Source organism: Polypterus senegalus, chromosome 1, assembly GCF_016835505.1.
Source record: "Polypterus senegalus isolate Bchr_013 chromosome 1, ASM1683550v1, whole genome shotgun sequence".
In the NCBI taxonomy this organism is placed as follows: Eukaryota; Metazoa; Chordata; class Cladistia; order Polypteriformes; family Polypteridae; genus Polypterus; species Polypterus senegalus.
The window spans coordinates 86,963,705-86,991,250 of record NC_053154.1 but is presented as its reverse complement, the minus strand read 5'-3'; the positions used below and the strand labels follow the sequence as shown (position 1 = coordinate 86,991,250).

The 27,546-nt window shown below is 36.8% G+C and overlaps 1 protein-coding gene across 1 annotated transcript; it reads left to right on the top strand.

Annotated features, from left to right (window-relative positions):
- Positions 1–907: 907 nt before the first annotated feature.
- On the top strand, positions 908–25,981 carry LOC120528720 (cathepsin S-like). The gene is made up of 8 exons (XM_039752878.1): positions 908–952; positions 4,167–4,290; positions 8,149–8,271; positions 13,154–13,300; positions 20,231–20,446; positions 21,886–22,051; positions 24,592–24,694; positions 25,753–25,981. The coding sequence occupies exons 2-8, from the start codon at positions 4,168–4,170 to the stop codon at positions 25,847–25,849; spliced, it is 975 nt and encodes a 324-aa protein (XP_039608812.1). The 5' UTR covers positions 908–952; position 4,167; the 3' UTR covers positions 25,850–25,981.
- Positions 25,982–27,546: the final 1,565 nt, after the last annotated feature.

Here is a 27,546-nt window from a genome sequence, read left to right as displayed (position 1 = left end):
TTAGTTCTTGTTTGTAGAGGTGGAATCATAAAATGGACCTCAAAAATAATTTGCCACTGTCATAACTGGTTTGAAAAGATTTAGAAACACAACCTAAGACATGAGGTCAAAATCATACCTTGAGAATCATAGCAAGAAAAATTGTTGAATACAACTGAAGCCAACACATTAGACTTAAATATTAGTCGAGGGGTAGAAAAGAGTTCAAAACCAGAGTTTCTTGTAAATGTATCCACAAACTTGGATGATGATCACCTCCTGGTTGTCATCTTATGAGTCATCACGCTAGCAGTGTCATTTAGCATGACTTCCTAGAGATATTGCTGTGTCCCCAACTATGAATGCCCAAGATAGCAGTGCCCAAAATGAAAAACAATATGGTGCCATGGAAGAACACCATTAAAAATGTGTCAGGTTTAAAAAAAAACAATGACTACCAAACTCCTTGATATCTAAACCTCTCAAAATGAGGCTTCAGTTATTTTTAGAGGCTAAGGAGAAACTGTAAAAAAACTTTTAAAAAACAGCAGATCATGCCATTGCTATACTTTTGATTGTATGTGCTGATAAACACAAACAGGTGAACACAAGGTGCAGATCGGCAGTAACAACCAATTCAGATGAGGTGGCAAATATCTGAATCCAACCTGTGCCTACAGAATTTGTAGTCTAGTAAAAGAGTTCATTATATGTTGCTGACATTATATGAAATGTCTGTTGGTCTTCCACCAGAGATTTACTATAAATAATTATCGAAAGAAAACATAAAAACCAGTACAACTTGTTTGATAATTATGCATTGTAATATGAAACCTAAAAAACAACTTCAATGGCATAAGCAAAAAAGCACCACACTATTTAAAGCATGATTGACAATATAAAGATGTTCATAAAAATGCGTTGTCCCTGTTGATGACAGAAGGCAGCAGGTAACTGTTTATTGCAGAGCTAGGTAGGCTACATTTTATTTTTAAATTAATCAAAATTTGTAAGGTTTTTTTTTCAGTTGTTTATTTTAATTTAATTTTCAGTGAGTGTTTGAGTCTAGTTACCTATGCACTATAACATCCTAATAAATTATTTAAATTAGAATAATGCTGATGTGAGAAACTGAAGAAGATATTAAAAATAATTTTAGTAGGTAACCTTGTTTTGGTAAAAGTAACATTTTATGATGTTTTTGTAGGACTTTGTGTTAAAACAGTTTTATTTACTGGATAATTTTGTGATTTGTTCATTCAATTTTCTAGTATTTACAAGACTTGATAGCTTTATTCAATTCAATAAATTAGCAAAGTGCAGGGCTTTGTTCATGCATCCAACCATCAGTTTTCTCAATGTATTATTTCATGACAATCTCAAGGATATCTAAGCTAAAGTACATGCAGTTATAAGCTAATCAAGCAGCAGATTTTGTTCTGTTTACCAGGAAAACAACTATAGAGAGTGCATGAAACAGAATGATTGCCAATGCCTTTGCAGCTCCTCATTTGGTTTTGCTTCTCGGTTTTTTCAAGAACCCATTTGGGATCATATAGTGATCTGCACTTTATTAAGGATCGGTAGCATCAGTTGACTGACTTTCAGAAAGGGTAGAAAATACTGAGTTTGTGTAATGCACAAATGTAATGGGTACAACTGGTAACTGCCATAACAGAATGTGAATAATATAGTTGATAAATACTGAACATCACTTATGTCTAAGCTAAATCATTTGACTTCTGCATAGATGTCAGGATGGTAAAATGAAAATGTGTTGTAGTATAATAGAGCACAACTTGGTTACAGTTTTACAATCAATACATCATCCATACATCAGTCCATTACAGAATATACAGTAATATTTTAATATTAAGTAATCAGGCCAACAAAATCAGTCAATTTAGGTCTAATGGGTCTAGCACATTATAATAAGCAGATGGTTATGGTAAATTAATCAATTAATTCAGGGACATAAAGTATCACCACAAAAAAAGTCAGTGGAACAATAAGGGAGGAGATACAGCTGATAACAAGTAAAAAGGTGTTATTTATTTTTTTTAAAAAAAAGTTCCACAGAGAAAATGCACACAAGCTCGGCAGGAATTAATGAAGATGAAAAACAAATACAAAATAAAAAAAAAATACATTCACCACATGGCACGCACCTTAAAAAATCTTCCAAACCAAAAAAAAGATCAATTAACCCAGCCATACCCATACCATCCCCCACCCCACAGTACGAACTGCGTTAAGTAAAAAGAATCCTTTTCCTCAGAGTATTTTTTGGATAGGGAGAGAGAAAGCTGGCTTCCCATGACAAATTCGAATAACAGTCCCATCACTTGTGATTCACTCTGCAGCCATATTAATCCTTCGCGCACTTGCCTTCTTCAGGTCTGAACTGAACTTAACTCTTCGTCTAGCAAAATGACCCAGGTTAGCCAGCACCTGACCCGAGTCTAACACCCCTTGCTCTCCCTGGTTACGCGCCAAGCCTAAACTATATACGGTATTCACTGTTTGCACCGCACGCGTGCCTATGTAGCCAACACACCGCAGCACCCGCATCACATCTGCCTCGTATACCCGCAAATGGAATCCGACAGTTACATACTTTGCATCATTGTAACTCCAAAACACCATGGTCTCACCGGGACGAATCATGACGGTTAGCAGGCACACATTACTACCTGAGGATCTTTCGAATGGAAAAACGTACACTCCACGTATGCACAGGGGGAACAAACCGGTAGGTAAGGTGACCAGAATTTTTTGGGCCAATCCGGGGACATGGGGACGGGGGTGGAGGGTTTGCTAGAGGAGCGTAGACCACATACAAAGCGAAAGTTTATCACCGTGATAATATCACGTGATTTCTCGCCAAAGTTGCAGGATGCGGTAAAGCATAACCTCCGTCAAAACACCACATATGCACGCCGAGTTCAAATTATCCTGGTGATGAGATACTGTACATTCAAAAAAGTGAACCAGCTGAAACCGGGGACATGTTTCTGAGTGGGGACAGTTGTCCGAAAACGGGGACTGACCCCGGAAAACGGGGACGGATGGTCACCTTACAGTAGGTGAACAATTGCCTTTTTTCTTTTATTATGAGGACAGTGCCTGCAAATTAATAAATACAAACGCTTATTAATTATCACATTGTGAGATGTTTCCTCACAATGGTTAGCACTGCAGCGTCCTTCTTATAGAGACATCGGGATGATTCCATTAGATAGATAGATAGATAGATAGATAGATAGATAGATAGATAGATAGATAGATAGATAGATAGATAGATAGATAGATAGATAGATAGATAGATACTTTATTACTTTAGACTATACTGAGAACAGTAATTATGAATATAATGATTTACTAAGGATCTAGCACTCTATAGACCTCAGAAGGTGGAAAATGACAAATGTCTACTACAAATGGGAATATTTAAATGTTAAACATTTAAGTTGAATCTCACATTTTAATATTTCCAATTTTTGACACATCTATTTTTATTTACTATGTATGTCAACTTCATGAAGTAAATCATTACATTTCCTAGGAACACCAAGATTTAGGAGAGCTTATGTTAATTCAGACTTTTAAAAATTATTATGTAAATAATTTAGGTAAAAATGTAACTACCAAAAATGTAAGGTACAAATTATTGAAATTAAGAGCTTGCAATGAATTAGGTAGATTAGCAGATAAGAAGGATTTGGTAATGTAAATAAAAGCAAAATCTTAAACACAGGGAACAAAATGTTCAATATAATTACACAAATGAGGGGATGGGAAAATATTTAATATGTTTTTGTTTATCCAGGGCATTCAGAAATTTTACAAAATGTAACAGTTAATGATTAGTAAATTGATATTTTATTAGTTTTTTTGAAATCATAAAGATTATACAAAGAAATATCAATCATGTAAACTACATGATATTTTGTGTTATTTTAGGTTTTCATTATGTTCCTATGTTTAAAGTTAGGAATATTCTTTTAATGATTATTTTCTTTATTAATTTTTTTAGTCATTCTGTTACTCTCTTCTTTGTGAATGAGATTTATGTTTGAGTTTGTGGTCTTACTGGAAGAAGTTAAACGTGAAGTTCATTAAACACATACATTCATGGAGAAATGAAGGCATGATTTTCTTACTGGTGTCTTTCACTTTTTCCACAGAATGCTGTTCCTCATCCTACTCTCATTTACTCTTTGTGTACAGTATTCACAGACCCAAGATCCTAGACTTGATTGGCAGTGGAATGAATTTAAAAAATTGTACAATAAAAAGTACAGCACGAAGGTAATCAAGCATGCAGGAATTTTCTTTTTAATTATTTCTTTAAGGCTGTCCACTACAATTTTGACATTCCCATTAATCCTTCTTTCCAGAAAACTTGAAATTAACAAGCAGTAAGAAGAAGGAAAAGGTCTAAAATCTTAAACTTCTTTCGGGGTTAACAATATCTTTATTCAAAATGAATTGCCATATTTTGCAGAACAGCAAGGAAGAACAATGATTTTTTACAGTTTCAAACAGTATAATAAATCCCTTAGCCACTGGAAACTACAGAGTAGTGAGGATAAGGTCAATTGAGCAAGATTAGACAGCAAGTAAAGCAGATGTCATTTAATGCGACTTCTAGTTGTGGGGAATGTCAGATTTTCTGCCCACAGTTGCTGATCTCATCACCAGACTATATAATTTAAATGAATAAAAGTTGCTGCTTATGTCATATTTAACAACTGAGTGCCAACCATCCAGCACAGTCGTGTTAACTCCTTTTTCTGACAGCCAATAACATGCTGCCTGATGGAGCCCATGCTGTTTGAAGGGTTCGCAGGCACAGCAAGTTCAGCAGCAGTCTCTGTCTTTCTGTCCTTTTTGTTATGGTATGTAAAATGCAAAATATCAAACAGACAAGTCTCACTTCTGTTTGTGAGGTCCAAAGCCTTCTATGCATTGGGTCTGAATGAGTTTTCAATGGCTGTCAGCTTTCATGAATATAGAGTTTGCCCATACAACTTATGACAAAATCAAATCTGTCTGATTTTATTGGAACAAGTCGCCACCGACTGCCTCCAATGATGGAAAATCACTAGAAAAGTCACATAATGTGACATAGGCTTAAGCAGCATTGCAGGGGTCAGCATTTGAATATTCACTGAAGTCAGATTTTCCCACTGGGGTAATTCAATTTTCAATTTAATTTGTCTTTATCTAAGTGCACTTCCATTTATTAGTAGTCAAGCATGCTATGCTAATTATAAATATAATATGGAAAAGTATATACAACCTAAGAAGACAAACACTTTTTAATCAGAGTATAGCATCAAGTCAATGAAACTTCTGGGATATTGATTTGGTCAGTTAAGTAGCACAGGGGGTTGTTAATCAGTTTCAGCTGCTTTGCTGTTAATGAAATTAACAACAGGTGCACTAGAGGGGCAACAATGAGATGACCCCCAAAACAGGAATGGTTTAACAGGTGGAGGCCACTGACATTTTTCCCTCCTCATCTTTTCTGACTGTTTTTTTCACTAGTTTTGCATTTCGCTATGGTCAGTGTAACTACTGGTAGCATGAGGCGAAACCTGGACCCTACAGAGGTTGCACAGGAAATCCAACTTCTCCAGGATGGCACATCAATGTGTGTCATTGCCAGAAGGTTTGCAGTGTCTCCCAGCAGACAGGCAGTTAGTCTAGGAGAGCTGGACAGGACCATAGAAGGTCCTTAACCCATCAGCAGGACTGGTATCTGCTCCTTTGGACAAGGACAAACAGGATGAGCATTTCCAGAGCTCTACAAAATGACCTCCAGCAGGCCACTGGTGTGAATGTCTCTGACCAAACAATCAGAAACAGACTTCTTGAGGGTGGTCTGAGGGCCCAACGTCCTCTAGTGGGCCCTGTGCTCACAACCCAGCGCAGTGGAGCTCGATCGGCATTTACAATAGAATACCAGAATGGTCAGGTCCACCAATGGCACCCTGTGTTTTTCACAGATGAGAGCAGGTTCACCCTGAGCACATGTGACAGACGTTGAAGGGTCTGCAGCAGCCATGGAGAATGTTATGCTGTCTGTAACATCATTCGGCATGACCAGTTTGGTGGTGGGTCAGTGATGGTCTGGGGAGGCATATCCATGGAGGGACGCACAGACTTCTACAAGCTAGACAAAGACACCTTGACTGCCATTAGGTATCAGGATGAAATCCTTGGACCCATTGTCAGACCCTACGCTGGTGCAGTAGGTCCTGGTTTCCTCCTAATGAACGACAATGCCCGGCCTCATGTGGCAAGAGTATGCAGGAAGTACCTGGAGGATGAAGGAATTGAAACAATTGAATGGCCTTCACGATCCCCTGACTTAAACCCAATAGAACATCTGTGGGACATTATGTTTCGGTCCATTAGGCGCCGCCAGGTTGCTCCTCAGACTGTACAACAGCTCAGGGATCCCCTCATACAGATCTGGGAGGAAATGCCACAAGACACCATCCGTCGTCTCATTAGGAGCATGCCCTGACGTTGTCAAGCATGCATGCAAGCTCGTGGGGGCCACACAAGATACTGAAAAGCATTTTGAGTAGCAGAAATTAAGTTTTTGAAAAAATGGACTAGCCTGCCACATCTTCATTTCATTCTGATTTTAGGGTGTCTACACAATTGAGCCCTCTGTAGGCAGAAAACTTTTATTTCCATTAAAAGACTTGGCATCCTTTTGTTCCTAAGACATTGCCCTGTCGTTATTTGTATAGATATCCAACTTCATATTGAGATCTGATGTATCTAATGTGTTTCTTTAAAGTGTTCCTTTAATTTTTGTGAGCAGTGTATAATATATAGTATACATTATGCATACATTTTTAAAGCATTAATTCTAAATGTCCATTGTCAGCTAAAGCCTGAAAAAGATTATTTCAGAGGTAACAAAGATAATGTTAGTCGAAAAGAAGATGACCGAATGTACAGTAGGCCATTTACATACAACAAAGCAAACACTCCAAGGTCGACCAAGTCCCAAGAGAGACATCAGGAAAAGAAAGGGAAGTTGAAAATCCTGGAAAATCAAAATCAATTACTACAATTATTTAAAAAACTATTTTTAGAGAGCAGTATGAATTAATCTGAGTAAATGGTATAAAAAGAGTATGCTTTGCTGAAACAAAGAGACTAGAACTGTGATGAGGCACATCTAAAGTAGGAATGTAAATCTGATATGGTTACAGAACTGGAGTTATATTTTCATTGCTCTCACTTTAACTTAGGATTCTTGGTGTCACGTGAATTAATTGTAGAGTAGTGAGTGGACATTTTGAACAGCCTGATCATAAAAGTTTACAACAGTGAATTCTGCTTGAGTCAAATGAATGGATTCAGGGTCTTGGAGGCCCCTTTAAATTTCCAGAGGTTTTATTGACAAAGATTTAAAGCATTTTACAGAAGGGATATCAGGTAATGCCATGCTCAAAATTCTTTACAGCGTTTAAAGGACAAAATAGCAGTGATGTGACATCGCTCAAATAATAGTAAAATAATATATAAATAATAACCCAAAAATGGAGAATTACTATTATTGTTATTATTATTATTAACAGCAATTGGTAGTATTGCTCATGTGTACAGAGTACAAAGAAATTCTAATGATGAGAAACAAGAATGTCATAAAATGCAGAACTTCATTTGGCTTAATAGAAAACACAGATCTGCCTACCTGATGTTCTTGTTACCACACTTTCAGCAGCATTCAAGACAGCCTACTGCCTATTTTAGTCAGGATATATTCAACTAACTGCAACCTTGATCAGGAAATAATGGGTAAAGTAAATAACAGAAGTAAGTTTTCAAGTATGTTTTCTCTGAAATGCACATTTTATATCTGTATGGAACAAGTACCGGCATTGTAACAGAACTGCTTCAAGGGCAATATTCTGACCTTAAAGCAATTAGAGCTTTGAAAATAATATAAAGTGCAATATTGTGCTCATAACTGTTCAAAAAACAGATCTTGAATGTTCATACACTTTAATGATTTCAGAGCATTTAATTCATTATTTAAAACTAAGCATTTTACCTTTAGTGAAAAATGTCTTAACCAATCAAACTAAACATGTTTTGCATTCGTTGTGACTTATTGCTCCCTTTCCTTTCATTTAGAGCAAGGAGGAATATCGCAGACGAATTTGGGAGAGAAACCTATATGATATCAATAAACACAACTTGATGTTCATGCACGGATACGAAACCTACACAATGCAAATGAATGGCATGGGGGATCAGGTAAGACCCAATAATGTTTCAGCTTGATGATTTTTGGAATTTGTTCTATGTGTCTGTTCAGCAACAGAAACTTAACTTAGAAGCAATGAAACATCCATCTATCTAAATCCGCCTGAACTTAATCCAGTGCACCATCGCAGGGGTCTATTGTCATGTTTACAGAGCCGAGGGAAATTTATACTTAGATGTGCTAATCAACATGCCCTACAGCGCTATGATTATTGAGTATTACAGCTTTACCTTGAAGTATCTGTCCTTCTTATTCACATACCAAATATTATAATCCTACATTCTCTTGGATGATATAATCAAATGTAATATCACTATCACTTGAGGATATATCATAATTTACATTACAAGCATGCATATTTCAGAGGACTTTTTCTTTTTATTCATTGAAAGTTCAGAAAGCATTCTTTTCTTTAGGAAAATGCATTTTGTATTCTTTTATTTTATTTATTAATATGTCTTTCAACTTTGTCTCAATGAATTCCTCTTGTGATTCTGTTTGCCTGTTTAATGTACTCATCTGCACACATTTGTGGTTTTTCTCCAGTATTGGCTTGTGCTGTGATCTTCTGGATGTATATGCTCTGGTCCTACTTTATTCTTTCTATTGTACTTTGCTTCCATATCCTGTGTGATTTGTTGTTTTGTAACTTAAGCACTTTTGACTCAGACATGACTTGGTTTTGGAGCCAACTTGTCAAACTAGTCTCTTGCAACTCTTAATTAATCTACAAATGTTTTTTTTCTATGGAGCTTCTCCTTGGTTGTGCCTTACTTATCAGGCAATGTTTTTGAAAAAAATCATCTTAACATAATAAGCCTGTGCTATATAAAAATACAACACAATGGAACAGCAGTGAGTACCCTAACTCTAGAGACAAGGGTTCCTGCCTGGGCTGGGTCATTGCTAGTGTGAAGTTTCCGCAGCTTCTTCTGGATGCTGTTGCTTCCATGCCCCCAGTGTGGCTTGGTTATGAATGAAATGGATTCGAGAAATTAATGAATGAATTAAAATATATGTGGCTTCCTTGGCTTCTTATACAACTCTCTTTTATGGTTTATCTTTTATACTTTATCTCAGCAAGCTCATGCCTCTGGAAACATGTATCAAAATGCATCCCACACATTGTAGGCTGAGAATACCAAAGTATTATTTTTGAAAAATTCTTACATTCATGATATCAGCTGCTTCTCTCATATATGAAAACAACTGATTCACAAAATTATCTACAGTGTATATTTAAATATGTGCTGTACTTCTGATGGTAGTTTAATAAATATGACTTTAATTTCATATTCAAAGTACTGTAGAGATGCAACACCCACCTTTGCTTACTGATAATACAGGAGCTTTACAAGCTTATATTGAATTATATGAGAAGATAGGAAAAGTGTCCTTATAGGAATTTTACAGCCGAGAAAAGAAGTGGCATTTCTTTACAAAATACAACTTTGATTTGCAAACATTCAAAAACATTATGTAGCATGTACATGAGATGAATGTGCTCTTTTATGTCACCATGCGCAGAACCTTTATTTTCCAATGACATATCTGCTATGTTTACGAAGCAGAGGGTACTATATCATAATCATTTCAAGCTTATAGCTGTTCACTGCTCCAAACTACAATACCTAGAATCATGCATTACATTTGTTTTATTCACTATACCTGATGTCAGTTCACTTCTAAGCCTCATTGAAGTTTCTGCCAGTTCAGTATTGCCGGTATTTTTATTTGGTCTGGGAAATGTTTTCTGATAGTGTGTGCTGATAATGGCAGCATATAAAAGATATATAGATTGATTAATGGATCACTGAGGACACATACTGTCCTAGTGCTAATCACTGCTTCATTACAGTCCCAGAGACCACCATATTGGTCACCATCTTTGTGTAGTTTGTGTGTTCTCCCTGTGTCCACTTGTTTTTATCTTACACATGTCAGGAATTTGCTGGTTTGACTGACTGTCCATGTTAACTTAATCCATGTTGAGTTTGAGTTTGTGTGTGAGTGTTTCTAACAATAGATTGGTCTCCCACCCAAGTATGATCTCCAGTGCTGCTAATTTATACTCTAACTAGCAAAATACCCGCGCTTCGCAGCGGAGAAGTAGTGTGTTAAAGAAGTAATGAAAAAGAAAAGGAAATATTTTGAAAATAACTTAGCATGATTGTTAATGTAATTGTTTTGTCACTGTTGTGAGTGATGAGTGTTGCTGTCATACATATATATATATATACACATATATACACATGCATCCACATATATATACATATATATACATATCTACATATACAAACATACATATACATACGCACATACATACATACACACACATATATACACAAAAATACATATATATATATACATACACACACACATATATAAACATATATATACATACATATCTACATATACACACATACATACATACATACATACATACATACATACATACATACATACATACATACATATATATGTATATAAAGTCATATATACGCTATATAAAGTCAGCGTCAGAATATATAAAGTCAGCGCTGGAATATATAAAGTCAAAAGTTGAATATATAAAGTCATCGCTGGAATATATAAAGTGAAAACCTGAATATATAAAGTCAGCGTCGGAATTTATAAAGTCATTCCTGATTATATAAAGTCAACATCGGAGTATATAAACTCATTCCTGAATATATAAAGTCAAAGTCAAAATATATTGATTGAAACGACTCTGAACTGAAGTAAGTTAACAAAAACGTATTCAGAAAACTAAATTAAAAAAACACTGTTCGGTTAATGTTTTGAAAATGATGCATGTGCCCTGCCCAGGATTGGTTCCTGCCTTGCGCCCAGTGTTGGCTGGGATTGGCTCCAGCAGACCCCCGTGACCCTGTGGTCGGATTCAACGAGTTGGGAAATGGATGGATATTCCAGCACTGACTTTGTATATTCCGACGATGACTTTATATATTGAAGTTATGACTTTATATATTCCAGCGCTTACTTTATATTGTGAGCTGGAGGGCTTCGCTATTACTTGTGGGGACGAAACTTCACTTTGGTAACTGATCATGCTCCACTTCAATGGTTATACCGACAGAAAGATACAAACTCTCGCCTCATGAGATGGTTTCTGGGTTTACAACCTTACCGTTTCACAGTAAAACATCGACCAGGTTCTAAGCACGTCAACGCAGACGTATTATCAAGACTAAATGAACCTGGTACAGAGAGTCGATTGATTCACGGGAATGTGAATAAAGCTGAGGGGGAGGGTGTGAGGTGGAGGGCTGATCGCACCCCAAGAAGATACAGACACCCCTGGGCAAACCACAACCCCTGAAACACAGACTACCCTCACATTGCCCGTTACTTTCTCACTTGCGCTATAACGCGTAATGCAAACCTCGCGCGATACTCCGCTAACTTAAAAGCCTTGTGCAGCGCCTGTCAGTTGAAAATTGATTGTTTGCTTGCTTTTATCTCTCTCTCTCTGCTCCTAGCGGAACTGTCATCTCTGACTTGTCATGGAGCACGTTTAAGCTCATGTGTTTGAATAAAAATCCTTCTTGTTTCTACGACCTCCTGTGTCTCTGTGCAAATCTGTGACCCAAGCATGACAATATATTCCAACGCTGACTTTATATATTCAAGATTTGACTTTATATATTCCAGCACTGACTTTATATATTCCGACGCTGACTTTATATATTTAAGTTTTGACTATCCAGCGCTTACAATATATATTCCGAAATATTCCAACACCGTCTTTATATACTCAGGTTTTGGGAAGCGCTGATCAATGTAATCGGTGTACCAGGAAATCATGCATTGACACAAGTTCCCCTTTGCTTGGAATTGAAACTGTGATTAAATGCATTATTTTTTTAATGCGTTATGGAGCACATGTATCGAAGCTTCTCATCTGTGCGATTGTCAATGTAACCTTTTGTAAGTAGTGCCTGGAGGATTCAGTGTGGAGAAACTCTAGAGACAGCGTGTGTATTAACTTGTGGATTTTTCTGTGAGTATTTGGTGGCAGCGTCACAAAGTCGCTTCCATAAGACTGCTTTAGCTGCGGAGCTCAGCTCAGAGCGAAATTAGGTGAATGGGAGGGGAGATGATGACGTGACTTCCCCACCCGCCTTAACTGTCAATCCCCCACAAACACAGTCTCTCGGAATTTGCATAAATACAGCCGTTCACCTGCAATTTTAACTTAGTTACAAAGTGATCAAAACTCTTGTTTATATCCTGCGTCCTCTCATTAAACTTGTATCCCGCATTACCAGTGGGCATATCAAAGGCCAGCGGCAGCGTGTCTATGAACTTAATTTAAACTTCAGGTCTACACCGTGCTTTGTTTCCGAAGTAGCAGCACTTATGAATATACTGTAGTTGTATATGTCACTCGCTCGCTTCTTATTGTTTCGCTGCCTTCTCAATTATATAATGCATGTTTTCTTCAGCGCGTTTTGGAGCTCTTCCTGGTTTTCTACGTAGTGCGTTGACAGTCAGTTCACGTGATTACGTGGGAGGCGTGATGATGTCACACGAAACTCCGCCCCCACGGCTTTCCAGCTGAACTCCATTACAGCATATGCAGAAAAATAGCTTCCAGTTATGACCATTACGCGTAGAATTTCGAAATGAAATCTGCCCAACTTTTGTAAGTAAGCTGTAAGGAATGAGCCTGCCAAATTTCAGCCTTCTACCTACACGGGAAGTTGGAGAATTAGTGATAAGTCAGTGAGTGAGTGAGTGAGTGAGTGAGTGAGGGCTTTGCCTTTTATTAGTATTGATTTACTATAACGAAAAATACTATAAAATGGGTAAAAGCATCTTTGGATAATTGACTGTTTCTTTTTTCAGGTAAATATTGAAACATCTTGGGACATTTCGAGTATTTTAGCCCATATCCAAAAAAATAAGTATGGTTTCCATGAATATAATAATACTAAGCTTCCAACGTCAATTAACTGGATTGAAAAAGGATATGTTACAGAAGTCCGCTCTCAGGTAAATGCAACATGTCTTCTGGTCCGCATTTTCAAATGCATACATTTTAAGTTATTAGTGCTGATAAGAAAACTGTTTTCCTAACTACAGGGTCACAGGGGTCTGCTGGAGTTAATCCCTGCCAACACAGGGCGCAAGGCAGGAAACAAACCCCGGACAGGGCGTCAGCCCACCGCAGATGATTTCTAGCTCATTGATAAATTTGAATTTACTTGTATTCATTTTAGCTTGTTTGGTGGCCTTCTATTTCAGTATGAGCTGACTGATTAGAGGAGGACATCATTCAGTGTGCTGTTCATGCTTTCTCCCTTTGTGCATTGACTTTAGTAGATTTTACTTTTAAAAGTGACATACAAGTCACTACATAAAGTTTGAAGCTCACCTATAAGACTTCATATTACTGATGTTCACCAAAAAGAGGTTATTTACGTTACCTGTGTCTGCTTTATATTCTGTCATTTTCAATCTTCTTCTTCTTTTTCCTTTTCATCTTTTCTTACTTCTCTGTGGTGTCAATGTGCTTGATCAACCTTCTCCATACAGCTTAGTCCCATACCTCCTTCTTCATCAGACCTTTTTCCTTCAGATTTTCTTTCACTTTATCCATCCACCTCCACTTTGGCCTCCATCATTTTCCATTCCCATCACTCTTTTGCCCATATATTCATTGTCTACCCTCATCACATGCCCATATCGCTTCATTTGCTTTTTTAGATATCTCTTCAACTTTTGTTTTACCTCTGATTGTTTCATTTCTTATTCTGTCCTTTTTTGTTACTCCACACATCTATCTCAGCATTCTCACTTCTGCCACATCTAACTTCTTCTCCTGTTCTTCCTTTAATACCCATGTCTCAGCCACTTACATCATTGATGGACTTACCTCCATCTATCCTATGAAACTGTAAACTTCAATTAAAATATTCCAACTATCTTTAATCCATCACTATAATAAGAATATCTCCTTTGGCAGTCTTATTAATTGAAATTCTAATATATAATGCTCTTCAAATTCATTGATATTCAATTAATGAATGAATTCATTAATTCTATTAAAAAAGCAGATCTTCTTCATCTTTCTTTCTTCATTTACTTAGTATAACAGAGCACAGGACTCCACTAACTCATCAAGTGAGCCCAGTGCTGCCAGCCAGTGGCCTCAGAAATTTTTGGCCATGTTTACTCTTGCACTTCTTTCCCAGACTGCCTCCATACTCCTCTGATGCTGTCCTTTAATCTTCCAGCATCTCTTGTCAAACATTTACAGTTTCCCTATTGACCCAATTTGAATGTGTTTCTTTCTTGTGCCTAAGAACATTTTCTTTAAGTGGTTTATTTAACAATATTTTAGCCAAAATGCACATATTTGGGATGTTGTTTGCATATACGTGAATACCTGACATTTGAATTACGCTATGTAATTTGACATTTTCTAAATGGATATTTGATGTTGTGTGCTGGGTCTCCAATGAAGCCCATTGTATAAGAAATTTAGGGATCTCATTCATGATGAAAACATGAGACGAAAGTTTTTCTCGCCATGATTAAAACAATGCTGGATAAATATAAATTTGGGTTAAGTGGTCCTTTATGCTGTCTTCAGATACAATTTCCCCACTGTACATAAACACCTACATGACCATCATATGGGACCATTCGTCACACCTCTCTATCCCCCTCATGGATTGTCACTCGCTGAAATAAGAAAACAAGAAGTACTTAGCTCACTTGAATTTTTCTCAGCTTTGGCTGCCTCGTTTTCTCCATGACCCAGCCCCCCTGGGTAGTATGCAGTAAGTCCACATTGGGTTTTGTTCAATTCAATTCAAATCAATTTAATTCAATTCATTTTTACATAGCGCTCTTCACTGAGTGCAGGTGCAGAGTACTGTGATAATTACTCAAGTTAAATGCACATACAGATTTTACAAATTATTAAATGCAGAATTAGTACATGTAAAAACATAGATTTGTTAAAATACACAGAAAAACTGATTAAAATAAATGTAAGCCAAAAATATCTGTTGTGGAAATGAAGAACACAAGAAACAGAAAAAGGTTTAGGGTTACCCACTCCATATACTTGGCAACAAGTAGTTTGAGCGAATAAAAAAACATTCTTTACAGTCTGGAGTCCAGAATAGAAATGAGTAATATTATTGAAAATGGAGGTTATATAGGAGAACTGGTGGAAGTGATGTCAAAAAGTCCAGAGCCAGAAGTGATTTCAATGAAGTTGGAACTGGCAGAGGAAAGAGAGAAAGAATCAGTGCATGTTGCCACTCCCTGATTTGACATGTAATTACAACCATTCAGGCCCTTTAGCTGCCTCTAATGCGCACGTGTGTAAAACTGTCTTTTAATTAATTGTTGAACTATGGGAAGTTGACAACAGAGGAGAGAAAAACAAAAACTCCAGTTAGCAGCATTCCTGGAGAAAATAAACATATGGAAGGCCCGCAGTCAAAAGAATGGCAAAAACAAAATTGGATGCAGTCACAGTCCTGGAGACCTCAGCCAGCTAGCCTCCTACCTCCCACTGAAAATTCTGTAGTGGAGTCTGTGCTGAGCCATCTGATCTGATGAGAGCAACTTTCCAACCGATGATTCCTTTACTGTTACATCCCAGCGAGTCGCTGGGAAATGAAACTGTTTCTGCAACTGTAGTGTTGTCTTTTTGTTTCTCTAATTTTGACACTCTTCCTTTGTCTTACTATTTATTTGCATTAACTATTAGTCAGTCAATATTTATTTTATATAGGACCATGAGCAGCATACAACATCACAATGCACTCCAGAGGGCCTCATAATTATAAATGATAATATAATATCAAATTAAACAATGGGAAGGTAAGATATTATGAATAAATGGGCATGTTGTAGATGCAAAAATGAACTGCAAGTAACCTCAGAAGGGCTATGAATATGTACCTGACACATTTTACACTCAAAGCATCAAAAGGAGTTAAGCAGATTCAAGATAGTAATTATGTTTAGTAATGGTAATAGACAAAGCAATATGAGGAGCTGTACTGATTATATTGAATATGGTATGGCTATTGGGTGATTACCTAAAAACTCACTGTATCCCAAAAAAATAGAGTGGCCATCCATACAGGTATTCTAAGAAGAAAGTTATGATAGAATTTGCTTGCACAAGGAAGCAGTCATTATGAACAGAAATGGAAGAAGATGGATTGCTAATATAACTACCCAGTTCAAAGCCGATAAGACAAGATTTCATAAACAGAGTTGATGATATGAGGCAAGAATTATAGGTAGAGCAACAGAAACCAAAATAGTGAAAAAAAACAAAATTTAAATATGCTACAGAAAAGAGGTCAGCACCATAAATATTTTTAAATGCTTAAACAATAATGCTAGGTGTTAAGGTAGTATCCACAAACTTTGACAACTTGTAAGTGTAAAGCACTGACCTTTATATTATTGCAATAATGATGTCAGGCATTGCACACTCCTGATTGTCCTACCTAGCAACCTCCTGGCATCCAGAAAAACACAAGGCACAAAACTGTTCTGGGGAAAATACATCTCATTCAAAAATGAATGTGACTCCAAGATTACTTGACTTTTAAAACCTCCAAAACAATGAAAAGTAAACACCTGATTATTCTTATTATTTAGGTGGTCATTTCTAATAATTAGATCATTTAAAGTCTTGTCCTTTCAATTTCAAATGTTTTGAGTCACAGGTGGATTAACCAATCATTTTCATTTTTAATATGTTCACTTCTGTGAACTTTTCCTCATGTCCCTTTTTTTGTACTTCAATTTTAAATCAAAGGTCACGCTCTAATCAAAAGGACTAAAGGAAGCAATTTTTTTTTTTTTTGGATCATCATTATGTCAGCTTTGTTAAAATATTTTACTCTAACCCTGACAGGCATATTGTGGATTTAACATTTGAAGTGATGTGTAGGGAGCTAAATAGTCTAGATTGGCATTTAGCAAATTTTAACATTTCTTAGTTGAAATTAACTTGGTTGTACAGGTTGGGCCATGGAAAAGTAGCCCGCCTCCGGTGATAGTATGACAAAATGAACGAGCAAGTGGATTGTTTCTATTCACTTACCCACAAGTTACAACAGATTCTGAAAGTGGTCCCCGTTCACATCTATGGACCTTTGGGCACGTTGGATCATGTTGGCTGATACTGCTTGCAGCTCTTCAACAGTGATGCTGCGGATAGTGTTCATGATGTTTTCCTTGAATTCATCCAGGTTATTTAGATTATTGCCGTGCACTTTCTGCTTTAAATTTCCCCACAGATAAAAATCGCATGTGGACAAGTCTGGGGAATGTGGTAGCCATAACCCTTGCTCACAGTTCACTCCTCTGTAAACAGTTCATGAACCCGTGCCAGTGAGTTGCACGAGGTGTGGCATGTTGCCCCATCTTGTTGGAAAAAGCAGTACATTTTTTGTTTTGGCGTTAGTTGATTGTTAAATTGTTCAAAGATGTCCAGGTAAACCATGGTATTCACAGTTGATTCGAAGAAAATTTGGCCCACTATTCATGTTCCTGACACCGCACACCAAACGCCAATTTTCTGGTCGTGAAGTGGTTACGGCCGACTCCAAAGAGTGTGGCACAAATATTGGACTGCTTTTCCGTGACCCACCCTGTATATATTTATATGCAGTGCAATTTAGCATATTTCACTTAATACAAAGAATCCTTTTAATATGATCCTTTGTAACACAAAAACACTTGTATTATACATAATGTTAGGGTGGATCACTTAACACAGCAACTTCCTCAATTAAACATTTTGCAACTATTATGGTATGTCATTTCAGAAAAGAAAAAACATAATTGTACACACCTTTACTTTTTATCACCATGCCCGCGGCTGTGATACATCATCTAAACTAGTTTTATTTTTGCCATAGTTCGACTGGAACCTTCCTGTATTAATCTCCAAAGGGAAATTGTTTATCCGCATGATCTTTGGAGGTCAGAGTGCAGGTTCAGCCATTGTACAGAGCCCCTAGAGCAATTTTCAGGTTAAAGGCCATCCTCATGGGCCCAATGGAGTAGGATCTCTTCTGGTAATAACGGTATCTGGAAAGTTTCCAGTTCGAATTCTATGGTTCTTTTCTTTTATACATTCTGTTTATTATCAAATTGTTCTTTTGTATTGCAGTTAAAAGTCGTGCCTAAGTGGACAAGGCCATCTGTTATTCCTAATCCCTCAGGTGTGCTGCCAATTATGGAATTCAGCTAAAGGCTATTAAAGGGCCGTCCCAACCCCAGTTTTTTGCTGAAGCACTGCATTTGTGGCAGCTCCCCAGCCTCTATTTTGAAGCTGGTCCCAAACCTAGATAATGATAGTGGTTGGTGTCAGGAAAGGTATCCAGTTGTAAAAATCATACCAAAATCTATAAAGCATTGACCCTACATAGAAGTAGGAAAAAATGAAGCGGAACAAAAAGAAGAAGATTGTGTTTGTCCTGGCTCACCTTGCAAGTGGTCTTCCTCGCAGGTATACATTAACATTCTCATGCCTGTAACTTCTGGTTATTTTAAATATTTTTAATGAAATTAAGGAAATGAATTATGGTTTTCCTTATGGTTATTAAGATGTTTCATTGTAGATTTGCTTTGTTGAATTAAGGTCTTCAAATTGCATATTTCTCTTTGAATAAGGTTATCATGTTTGGCTAACTGTAATAGTTTTCAGTGCATTCATTGTGACCTGCTATTTGAAGATTTTCCCTTTCTCTCCACTTAACCTTGTACCGTTTCGTAATTTATATATTGCAATTTACATACTTAAAACTTTTGTTCATTTAGGTGATTACAAAAAGCTTATTCCTGATACTCAAAAATATATATTATATTATTTCACAAATGTTTTACATAATTTTGTGACAATTATTGTTTTATTTCACAAAAGTATTATGTTACTTTGCAAAGGTGTTGCTTGCTATGGTTGATAACATTGTGTGCATGTATGCTTCATTCATCTGAAATGGGGTGGACATTATTTACTTTACAGCACATGAAGCAGTTAATCTATTTTCTTAATTGAGAAGTATTACTGACACATTTCCAGGATTCAGTGTTAAAACAGCTGGGGACAAGGAATCTGGGTTGACCTGCCTTGCCTGATGCCACCGTGTTCCTTACTAGGAAAAGCACATAAGAGTATGAGATGAGATGAGCGTCAAAACAGATAATCATACACAGTTAAGTAAGCTTATTGATACCAAGTCTATTAATGTATGGGGTGTCATGCAAATCCCATTCATGCCCTGGCACTGTGAGACAGGAATGACAGCTCTGCACTACCACTCTGGCCATGCTAAAGCATCTGTACTAAACTAACGAAACTATAACCTGATTAAAACTAAATAGATATCCATAACTTGTGTTCTAATCTTATCTCTATCTGTTAATAGCTGTCACTAGATGACTAAAGTATGTGTGTGCAAAACGATAATGGCAGCAGCAGGCAATATTGTTGTGACATAATGCAATACTTTTGTAAAATAACTCTTTTAATAACTCTTTTTTTAGCTTTTGTGAAATATCATAATAATGATTTTTTTTTTGTGTAATGTGTATAAGTTTCTGTATTATTTTCCTTCCTTTAGTTTCCATTTTAGCTATTGGGTAATTAACTGCCATTTTGTTTTTTATTTAATTCTTATTTTTGACATCTATTTGTTTTTTCTGTTAAATATAATATGTATTACCTTATTAATTAATCAACTTGTTTGTTGCTTTGAGGAAATTATTTCCTAAAAGGAATTTCTAATTATGTGTGACGTTTTTGCTTGTTAAGTGTGTATACAAGTTTCATTCCTAACAATATCAAGTTGTGTTGCAGCAAGACTTCAATGTGTGTATTTTATTGTAAAGCTGTTAGTTTATTGATTTTCTTTAATGTTAATGAATTTACAGGGCAGCTGTGGCTCCTGCTGGGCATTTAGCGCAGTTGGTGCATTGGAAGGACTGGTTAAAAAAGAAATAGACATACTTTTGCGACTCAGTGCTCAGCAGTTAGTGGACTGTTCCTTAATAAATGATGGCTGTCAGGGTGGAAGTGCAACAGATGCATTCAAGTATGTCATTCAGCATGGCATCTCCTTAGACTCAGACTACACCTATACAGGGAAGGTCAGTAAAAGATGACATGCTATTTGTGAATGGATGATGCATGGATTTTACAGAAACATGTTAAAAAACAAATAGCAGAAATTGTGACTTACTATGAAAAAATGAATTTTTAAACACTAGTCAAGCCCTTGGCATGCATAAAGTGTGCTGATTCAAGTATTGCAGAGGGGTCAGCTAATTCCAAAGAATTGCCCATCACAGGGGACATGGAATCAAAATAAGGGAAATGGAGTTTTGAAAAAACTACCTCAGAATTTTTTATTTTGGTGTGATTATTACTGACTTCTATATTACTGACATCTAATTGACTATGAGATGTGCTAATTACCAGCAGCAGCCAAGTTAACTTATTGCAAAAGAATTTTTATGTGCTGACGTTGATTTCAGTTCCTGCACGTGTATAATACATTTGCTTGTACAGAGGTCATCTATATGCCTACATACATTAAGACATGACGTAAGATGCAATGTGAATAATGGTCACCAAGCTGGAGCAAGCCAACACATAAAATGCATCTATTATCTGACTGATATAGACATACCAACATAAAAACATACCAATGCAGTAAAACTCTTACATAAAGGAATAAATAAGTAATCAGACAAATATCTACATTGTGCCACATTCCTTTTAAGTGAAGAATATTTCTGTTATTATGATCATTATTATTATTATTGTCAGCAGTCATACAACGTGCACTTCAGAACAGGTTATCCACCTGAAGCTAAGCATGTTCGGGCCCAGCCAGTACTTGGATGGGAGACCAGCCGGGAAATGTTTGAGTTGCTGCTGGGGGAGGTGTTGGTGAGGCCAGCAGGGCGCACTTACCCTGTGGTCTGAATGTGGATTCCAACGCCCCAGTGAAGCGATGGGGACACTATGCTGTAGAAATGACACCATCCTTCAGATGACCAAAACCGAGGTCGTGACTCTCTGTGGTCATAAAAGATCCCTGGGCATCTTTCATAAAGAGCAGAGTATATCCCGATGTCCAATCTAAAATTGCCCACTACGGACTAATCATTCTGGACCCCTAATCACCCTCTGTCTTTAATTGGCTATATCTCTCTCTGACTACTTCACTGTCTAACAGCTAATGTGTTGTGAGTGTACTGGTGCAAAATGACTGCCATCGCATCATTCAGGTGGATACTGCACATTAGTGGTGGTTGAAGTGGCTCCCCACTTATTGAAGTGCTTTGAGTAGCAAGAAAAGTGCTATATAAATGTAATTAATTATTATTATTATTAGTGTTAAAGAAAAGTGTATCAGCCACATTAATAAACAGTGGGCCAGATCACCTGACTAAGCTCAGCAAAGAAAAGAAGGGTCTTCATAAGTGACTCAGAAATAAAAGTGTATGGATTGAAAAGCTTTTAACTGTTAAATGAGAGGACAGAACAAAATTAATATGTATTTTAACCTTCTTTTTTTTAGGAAGGCTACTGCTTCCAGAATCCTAAAAGAAAAATTTTTCCATGTTCAGGCTATGTCAAGATTCCATTTGGTGATGAAATGGCTCTTCAAGATGCACTTGCGAAAATTGGACCCATATCTGTTTCAATTGATACCTCTCCTAAGGGATTTGAATTCTATCATAGTGGTACCAGCATTTTGTTATTATTATCATTATTTTTATTAGGAAATGAAAAAGTTAAAATGAGCAAGCAGAGCTGTATTTAAAAACAAGAAAATTATGGAATATCAGAAGTGGTCAAATCATTACTTTCACATTTATCAGGTACAGACATTGATTCTATACATAGCAGATATACAAAATGTCCCAACACACGGAACCACCCCTTTAGCTTCCACTAACATTAAATTAAAAGTTTGAGAGAGTAGAGAAAGAAATACAATGCATGGATAAAAAAAGTTAACAAGCTTCTAAGTGTTTAAAAGTTTTGCATGATGACATACCTAGTGACAACATAATGGCGTCTTCAACAAAACAGCAATCCAAAAAAATCATAGTGGTGATGCATCATTCATAATGATACAATTAATTAACAACCATAAAATCCCATCCAAAACAGTCAAACTACACATAAATTGTGAAGTCAATAGTTCCAAAGTGCAAAATGTCCCAAAAATACTCAAAATGCCCATTAAAGGTGGAAAAACCTTGAAAGCCCAACTAGTCACACAAAAGAGCAGCAAAGAATCTTTATAAATAAAAGATTTATTTTACAGAAATGCTCTGTCACATGAAGCGCACAAAGGCACAGAAGGCAATACATTGCAAAATTGGCAATCCCAATAATGAACACAGTCACAATACAAATCCAATGAGTAATCAGAAATTGAAGCACAGAGGTCAAACAATCCAAAAATTCAAAAAAACACAATGTGAATCAAACATCCAACAAAACTGACCAATGCCAGCGCATTCACAGTATTTACGAAAGTAGTCATCCACTGAGTCAAAAGATTTTCTCAAAAACTACAGTTCCTTTCATACAGAAATGCTTTTGTTTTATGTTCCTTTATTGTGAATCAACTTATGGAAGTTATGAGTTTATATGTGAAATATTCCATTATTTTGTGAATTTTCTGGATTTAGGGTCATTACTCTATTTTTCAACTTCTCTCTAGATCTAAGATTAGGACTTGTTTGCCTTGGATTGCCTTGCCTTTCAGGAAGCTCTTTTTGACTCTTCTGCTCTGTGGAGCTTTATTTTATAACAGGGCATTTTTTATAGAAGCAAATCTTATTTATGAAGATAATACATTGCTGTTTTTCTGACGAGCAAGGGTGACAATATTTTCCCCAGTAGTGGTCATTTTAAGTCATTGATCCTGACCTTATGCATGCTCTTTAATTAACTAAAAATAACTATAATCTTATATAAAAGTACTGTTGAATCTTAATGTATTTTAAAATGTTATGAAGATAACAGTTTGAATGGACCTAAAACAAACATGTTTAGAAAACATGCACTAATGCACTTATATAGATTGTTAAAGTTAAGACTGTGATGTTCTGTGCCTACATCCCATGGGCACTATCCATTATTCAGAGCATCAGTAGTTTGTTACCAAGGATGGACTAGGGCAAGTAAGGACACAAAAAGATAATGGTACAGTGTGTATTTATTAAAATAACATACAGTATCAAAAGTTCTGTGCATTAAGAAGTGCATAAATAACCATAAAAGCGTGCAGTGAGGAAAAATAATACCAATCCTAATGAAACCGATTAAATAGATAAAATCCAGGGGTCATTCACAGAATCAGCCACTCTACAGGACTTGTTCTCCATTGTCTCTCTCTCTCTGTCTCCCTTGCTCTTCTGTTAAGGCTCATGAAACAGGTGTAATACATCCAAAAAAACTGTCCCCTTTCTACTGTCTGTTCCAGCCATCTTTGTCAGTCACCCGCTGATCCGCTTGAGCCGAGCTCTCTCTTCCTGCCACCTCCTTTGGTAACCAACAGAAAGCTTTTGGAGTCCTTGATTGTCCCTGCTGCCTCTTGCTCAGCAAAGCTGATGGTCCCTAAAATGATTCTCCTTGCTTGCTCTTCTACAGGGCTTTTCCCGACCGGTTTAGTCTCTTTTTCACACTGGATTACCTTAATGACTCTACTCTTTCTTTCTTTCTTTCTTTTCCTTTTGTTTCTTTCTCTTTCGTTTTTCCCTCTCACTGACCTACTCAGACATTCTACATGGTGAGGATTGAAGGTGCTTCAGCCCATTTCACCATTAAGCACTCTATTGCTGTCTGTCCTTTCTTATACTTGTGAGGCTGAGCTGCACTAGTTTATAAAAAGAACTGCACTTCCTTGATCAGCCAGAGACCCCTGACAATGGTGGGCCACAGAATTTTTTCCATAAAGAATGGGTATCCAGCAATGATATTCTCTTTTTTCTTCGTTTTATGAAAGCTCACATTTCAGTATATAAGTTATTGAAGTATTCTCGTTTTTGCTGAGTTGAAGCAGAAAACCTGACAACCTTTAAAAAGTTTCTGGATGAGATATTAGGACAGCTTAGCTAATAGCTAAACAGATGAGATTTATTGACTGAATGGTCTTCCCTCGTATATCAAATTTCCTATGCTCTCATGTGATCATTTTTTAATGTTGTTGTAAAAGCTACTAGGCTTTCATAACCAACAATGAAGTATTCTATTAATTGTCTTTCAGGAATTTACTTCAATAAAGAATGCCAGGCAATACCAAACCATGATGCTTTGTTGGTGGGGTATGGCACTGCTGATGGAGAAGACTACTGGATTGTTAAAAACAGGTTAGAGATTACTACGAATGATGTGTTATCAGCGGTGTGCATTGAGAGAAAGAAATTAGGCCAAAACCTGCAGATGGAAAGGTGTGTCAATTTTGCTTAAAACAGTATAATTTGAGGTCAGTAGCAGCACTATAGTCTCCTGAGGTATGCCACCCAACCAAGGACTGTTGAGGTCTCTCACACCTGACTGCCAAGATCTATTATGCCTGCAAATGGCCCACTCTCACCAGTAACCTGACATTCTCTCATCTTTCACCCTATGCAGGGCTGGTTCCAGGGCCACTTCTGGCCAAATGGGTGCCCTAAGCAGAAATTTACTTTTGTGCCCCCTCCCCCAAATATTACGGAAGTAAAAATAAAATAATAAAAAAACACCTACTATAGGGGCCAAAATAGAACTTTATTCAAATAAAAGTAAATACATGAGGGTGCGCGCGTCATCACGTGTGCTTAGCCTACTCTGTGTTCACCGTAAAATGCAATATATACGTTTATATTTTTGTTTATTTGTATATGTATATTATTAATATTAATTTATTATTATAATATATAAAAACAATTTTTTTGAGCAGCTGGGATGGTGCCCCCCTGGGAGTTGGTGCCCTACGCAGACTGCGTACTCTGTGTATAGGGAGCGGCGGTACTGGCTGGTTCCCACCTTGAACTCAGTGTGACTCGGGTAGACTCTAACCACTGCGACACTGATTTAAATTAAATGAGTTCAGAAAATAGACCGGTATAAACATGAAGTACAACCAGTGTTGGAAACAATCAACAAAGAAACTGACAACTGCTAAAAATCGTCATAAGTTGTGCAATAAAAATGTTAAAACATATTATGATAAGAGAATTATCTTGATATTCTTAGACCAGAAAACAAAGGCAGAGATAATGTTGGTCATGAATGCCAGCTATAACCTGCCTCCAAACCAGTCCGGCCAATAGGAATGCCCAGGAAGAAAGAAGGCCAGCGTAATAATCTGTCTATCTGAAACTATTTTTCAGAGGCCTGATGACTGTTAACACTAACCATATAATATTTGTTTCCTTGTTGTCAGCTGGGGCAAAGAATTTGGAGAAGATGGCTACATTCGAATCGCACGACATAGAAACAACCACTGTGGAATTGCTTCTCTGGCTGCATACCCAGTTTAATGATGGCAGACTGTTTCAAGAGAGGCACCACATTCCTAGACTTCAATAAGCACAAACCCACATGATCGCCTTATAACTGGATGTTTTTGAATTTGATATAAATATTCTGTATATATAAAGAATTTTACTTGTTCATTGTTCACTGGTTTATTTGTTGTGGTGTATTTGTTGTTGTACAATAAATCAATATACATCTTTCACATTTAATTTTTCTGTGTTTATCAAAAATGGTGAACATTTTCACCTACTGAGGAGATTATGAGAAGATGGAATGAACTCTTTAAACAGCTTCTCAAGAGCACAACCTTTCTTTCAGGAGGCAGTGTTTTAGTTCTCTGGTAGACTAATTTCCATTATTATCGGCTGAAATTGCTGCAGATATTGTCACCCACAGTAGTCAAAATGAAGAGGTGGACATAATTGATGTGATAGAAAGATCATAAACTGTGCATGATGTCCTAAATATTAAGGTTACAAGCAAACGCACATGAAATTGGATGTGTCCATTTGCTTAGCAGCTTCATATTCAATGTAAGATGTAGATGTACTCCTTAATGCAAGAAGGATTAGAAGTAAAATGCATGAACTAGAGGCAACAGTACTGACTTGAGACTATGATATTGGAGGAACTACAGAGTCTTGGCTAAAAGAGTATGATGGAAAAGAATGTAATGTTTGTGGCTACACATGCTTCAAGATAGATAGACCAAGGAAAGAAAGGAGGGGGTGTGGCACTATATGTGAAAAATAATATTCAGGCCCAGATATTCAAGATGAAAGAAGGAAACACTTCAGAATAACCGTGAGTTAAGCTAGTAGGCAAAAACACCAGTGACCTGGGGCCACATGCTGGCAGGTGTAGAATTCACACTAAAACAGGGTGTACGGACACAACTGGAAATGTGCGTACACCAAGTTCCATCCACTCCCCCTTTATAAATCTTAATGAATTTAATTCAAGGAGCATTACGCTCAAACTATATAATGCACTAGTAAGACAGCATCTGGATTATTGTGTGCAGTTCTGGTCATGATGCCACAAGAAAGACACAGCAGCACTTGAAGATGTGCAGAGGAGAGCAACCAAGTGCACCCCAGGTCTTAAGGACATGTCCTACTGTGACAGACTCAGAGAGTTAAACCTGTTAAGCAGAGGAGACTGCATGGGGACCTAATCCAGGTATTTAATTCCTTAAAAGCACTGATAAAATACATCCAGCAACATTCTTTGAGCTTAATGGTGAATCACATACTCAAAGTACATTTAAAACTGAAGGCATGAAGCACTTCTTTATGAAAGAGTAGTGGGAGTCTGGAACAATCTACCAAGAGATGTAGTTGAAGCAGAAACCTTGACAACCTTTAAGAAAAATATGGATGAGATATTGGGACAGCTTAACTATAAGTTAACCAAACAGGCTTGATGGACTGAATGGTCTCCTCTTGTTTGTCAAATTTCTTTTGTTTTTTATGTATAGATATAACTACTACTAGGATACATTTTTTGTAGTTCAGGTGTCTCTGCATGAGATTTATCTCCATTTGTAAGAATATTTACAGATATTTGTAAGGGTGCAAATATATTCAATTCACCTTTTGACTGGCCCAAGAAAAGCAGCAGCACCACTTCAAACTTCTATGCAATCTATTTGTCAATATTTGCTCAGAGTGGGCAAATTTTGAGTCACTAACAAAGT

Bases quoted from the DNA above. Each gene is read 5' to 3' on its own strand.
- LOC120528720 (XM_039752878.1), top strand. From the start codon at position 4,168: ATGCTGTTCCTCATCCTACTCTCATTTACTCTTTGTGTACAGTATTCA. The intron at 4,291-8,148 runs GTAATCAAGCAT...CCTTTCATTTAG, and splicing joins ATAAAAAGTACAGCACGAAG to AGCAAGGAGGAATATCGCAG. The intron at 24,695-25,752 runs GTTAGAGATTAC...CCTTGTTGTCAG, and splicing joins TACTGGATTGTTAAAAACAG to CTGGGGCAAAGAATTTGGAG.